General features: G+C 49.3%; 1 protein-coding gene across 1 annotated transcript; it reads right to left on the reverse strand.

Annotated features, from left to right (window-relative positions):
• Positions 1–118: 118 nt before the first annotated feature.
• On the reverse strand, positions 119–2,511 carry LOC104517626 (acidic mammalian chitinase; the record flags this gene model as incomplete). The annotated part of the gene is made up of 8 exons (XM_010168946.1): positions 2,339–2,511; positions 2,005–2,061; positions 1,736–1,901; positions 1,501–1,625; positions 949–1,072; positions 632–817; positions 354–473; positions 119–260 (listed from the first exon to the last, which is right to left on the reverse strand). Coding segments are annotated over exons 1-8 (997 nt in total), but the record flags the coding sequence as incomplete, so codon positions are not given.
• Between the last annotated feature and the right edge of the window lie 8 nt (positions 2,512–2,519).

Raw genomic sequence — 2,519 nt, forward strand, 5'->3', positions numbered from 1 at the left:
GGGAGATGTAGAGTGAAGGGATTTTTCCAGGCCAATCTCTGCTTGTGGTTTCCAAAGAAAGTCTTTATCCACCAAGGCTCCAGAGATAATGGAAGCACGTGCAACTCAAGCTACTCACTGTCGTTTTTCACACCAAGACCGTTCTTCAGAGTGTTGATCAGGGGATATTTGCCCTGCTTGCAGAAAGTACCAGTGAAGTCATCCATGTCAAGAGACCAAACCATAGCACCTCCAAAGTTGTTCTTCTTCAGCCAGTCAACCTGTTCAGTGCCAGGGGAGGAATCCCAATTAGTCCCAGTACCTGCACAAGGCCTTCTGCCTTATTATTAGCACAGCCACACACCCCACCATACCTTGATGTTGAAGCTCTTGATGTTGTCATAGCCAACCCATTCGTTGCCTTTGTAAGCATAGGGGACATCCTGGGGGGCATCCCAAGCCTGGGTGGCTCCAGAGTCCAGGAATGTGCAGATCTGGAAAAAAGGGGGAAAGAGGGAGAGGTTAGCAAGTGTCCTACAAAAAAGGACAGTTAGAATATTCCATTGGTGCATGAGTTAAAAATTCTTTGCTGGGTAGTTTGAAGGGTGTTTCTGGTGTTCTCAGTGGCCTGGGTGTGTAGGAGCACACATACTTCATAGTAAGCCAAGAATCCAGACTGCCTTGTGTAAGGTCCAGCTGGCCCAGGTCCTGATGTTGGAGCCCCAACAGCAGTGTCGGATGGGTTTTGGAGGTTGAAGCTATGTCCATAGGTGGGGAATCCAACAAGGAGCTTCTCAGCTGGGGCACCGTTGCTCTTCCAATAATTCATAGCATAATCCTGTAAAAAAAAAAAAGAAATACCACAGTTAAAGTCTTTGCCAGAATCTGGAGGCAGGAGGATGACTCCTTAAACTTCTCATCAGTGGAGTCATGATAATCCTCTGTGACAGTCTTGGAAAATATACTTACCACATTGAAGTAGACGAGGTCACCAGTGTCAGCTGGGCCTTTGTACAGAGGGCTGTTCTCCCCAGTGCGTCCATCCCAGGAGCCGTGGAAGTCATAAGTCATCACATGGAAGTAGTCCAAGTACCTGTGGAGAGTATTGTGCGTGTCTCTCTCCTGGCCTGATCAGTCACCCAGACCTGGCCATGTCCTCACTTTCTGCAAATCTTAGTTCATCAAGATTTCTTTTCAGCCGGCCCTGTAAGTTCTGGAGCCAATTGCCTTCTCCAGGGGAAGGAGGCACAGGTGGAGCTAGAGTGAGAATTGTGCTGGTGTTCTGGGAACTGAGAGATGTTCCTCAACGGCACTGAGTGGCTTGTTGTTGCACTTCACTTTCTTAGGTGCACCCTTTCCCACCAGAGAAGCACCACTCTCCCAGCGTTTTTGCCTTACACAAAGGAGTAGGGACCCCACATGCAATGAGGTTGGTTTCTGCCAGGTAATGGCACATTTTCCCTTAACCTTCCTTGAAGGAAGACCACTTAAGTCACAGAAACAATATTTTTTGCTACTCACTGTCCAAGCTCAGCAATCTGGTAACCAGACTGAATGTTGGAAAGTCCTGCAGCGACAGCAGCGGTGACCATGAGACGGGGCTTGTTGACTTGTTTGGCTTCCTGCTCAAAGGCTGCCAGCATTTCCTGAGGGACACCAAGAAACAGCTCTCACCATGGACTTTATGGGTTCAGGCTTTGCAGCCAGTGCCGTGCAGAGCAGAGCAAAGAGCTTGAATCCATTTGTTTCAACCCACCTTAACCAGGACGGTAAAGAGAGCCTTGTCCTGGGGTGTGCTGCCCCTGGACCCAGGGTATTCCCAGTCAATGTCCAGCCCATCAAACTCATACTGGCGCAGGAATTTGATGACAGAATTGATGAAGGTCTGGCGGTTCTCAGGAGTGGAAACCATTGCGGTGAACCTAGAGAAGCAGAGCAGACAGAGTGGGATTTGGTTACTGCCTCTTCTGCCTTCACCCTCCCTTTCTAGGGTGCTGTTATGGGAAGGAGATGGTTTGAACTTACTTGGCTGTCCCGAAATTCCATCCTCCAATTGCCAAGAGGGTCTTCAGATTTCCATTCCTGCGAAGTGAGGGACAGGAACATATTTTACTGCAAGTGTCTGGACTAGCTGTCTTTGTAAGCCATGATCTTCTGGTGTGAATCCCAAAGAGCAACTCAACATCACACTGAGTCACTGTCACCATCCCCAAAGGACTGGTGCTGACAGCCTGCCCTGCCCTCCCCATCACAATCTGCCTCTTCTCCTTGGCATCCCTCAACCATGGACTGTGCTGACATTGTGCTGGGCAGGACCTGAGAGGCAGAACAAGTGATGCCCTTTGCTTTTGGTACGTACTGGTTCTTCAGGCCGTTGAAGGATTTGTAAAGGGTCACATCGTTCCATTCGTAAGTCGTGATCTCATTGTTGTTCATCCCAGCGAAGGCGTAGATCAGATGGTCACACAGGCATGGGTCGATGTTGTCAGGCTTATATTTTCCCAGGCCGGGCCTGTACTGGCCCCAGTTGGTGAAGTAAC

Source organism: Antrostomus carolinensis, unplaced genomic scaffold, assembly GCF_000700745.2.
Source record: "Antrostomus carolinensis isolate BGI_N321 unplaced genomic scaffold, ASM70074v2 scaffold15915, whole genome shotgun sequence".
Lineage (NCBI taxonomy): Eukaryota > Metazoa > Chordata > Aves > Caprimulgiformes > Caprimulgidae > Antrostomus > Antrostomus carolinensis.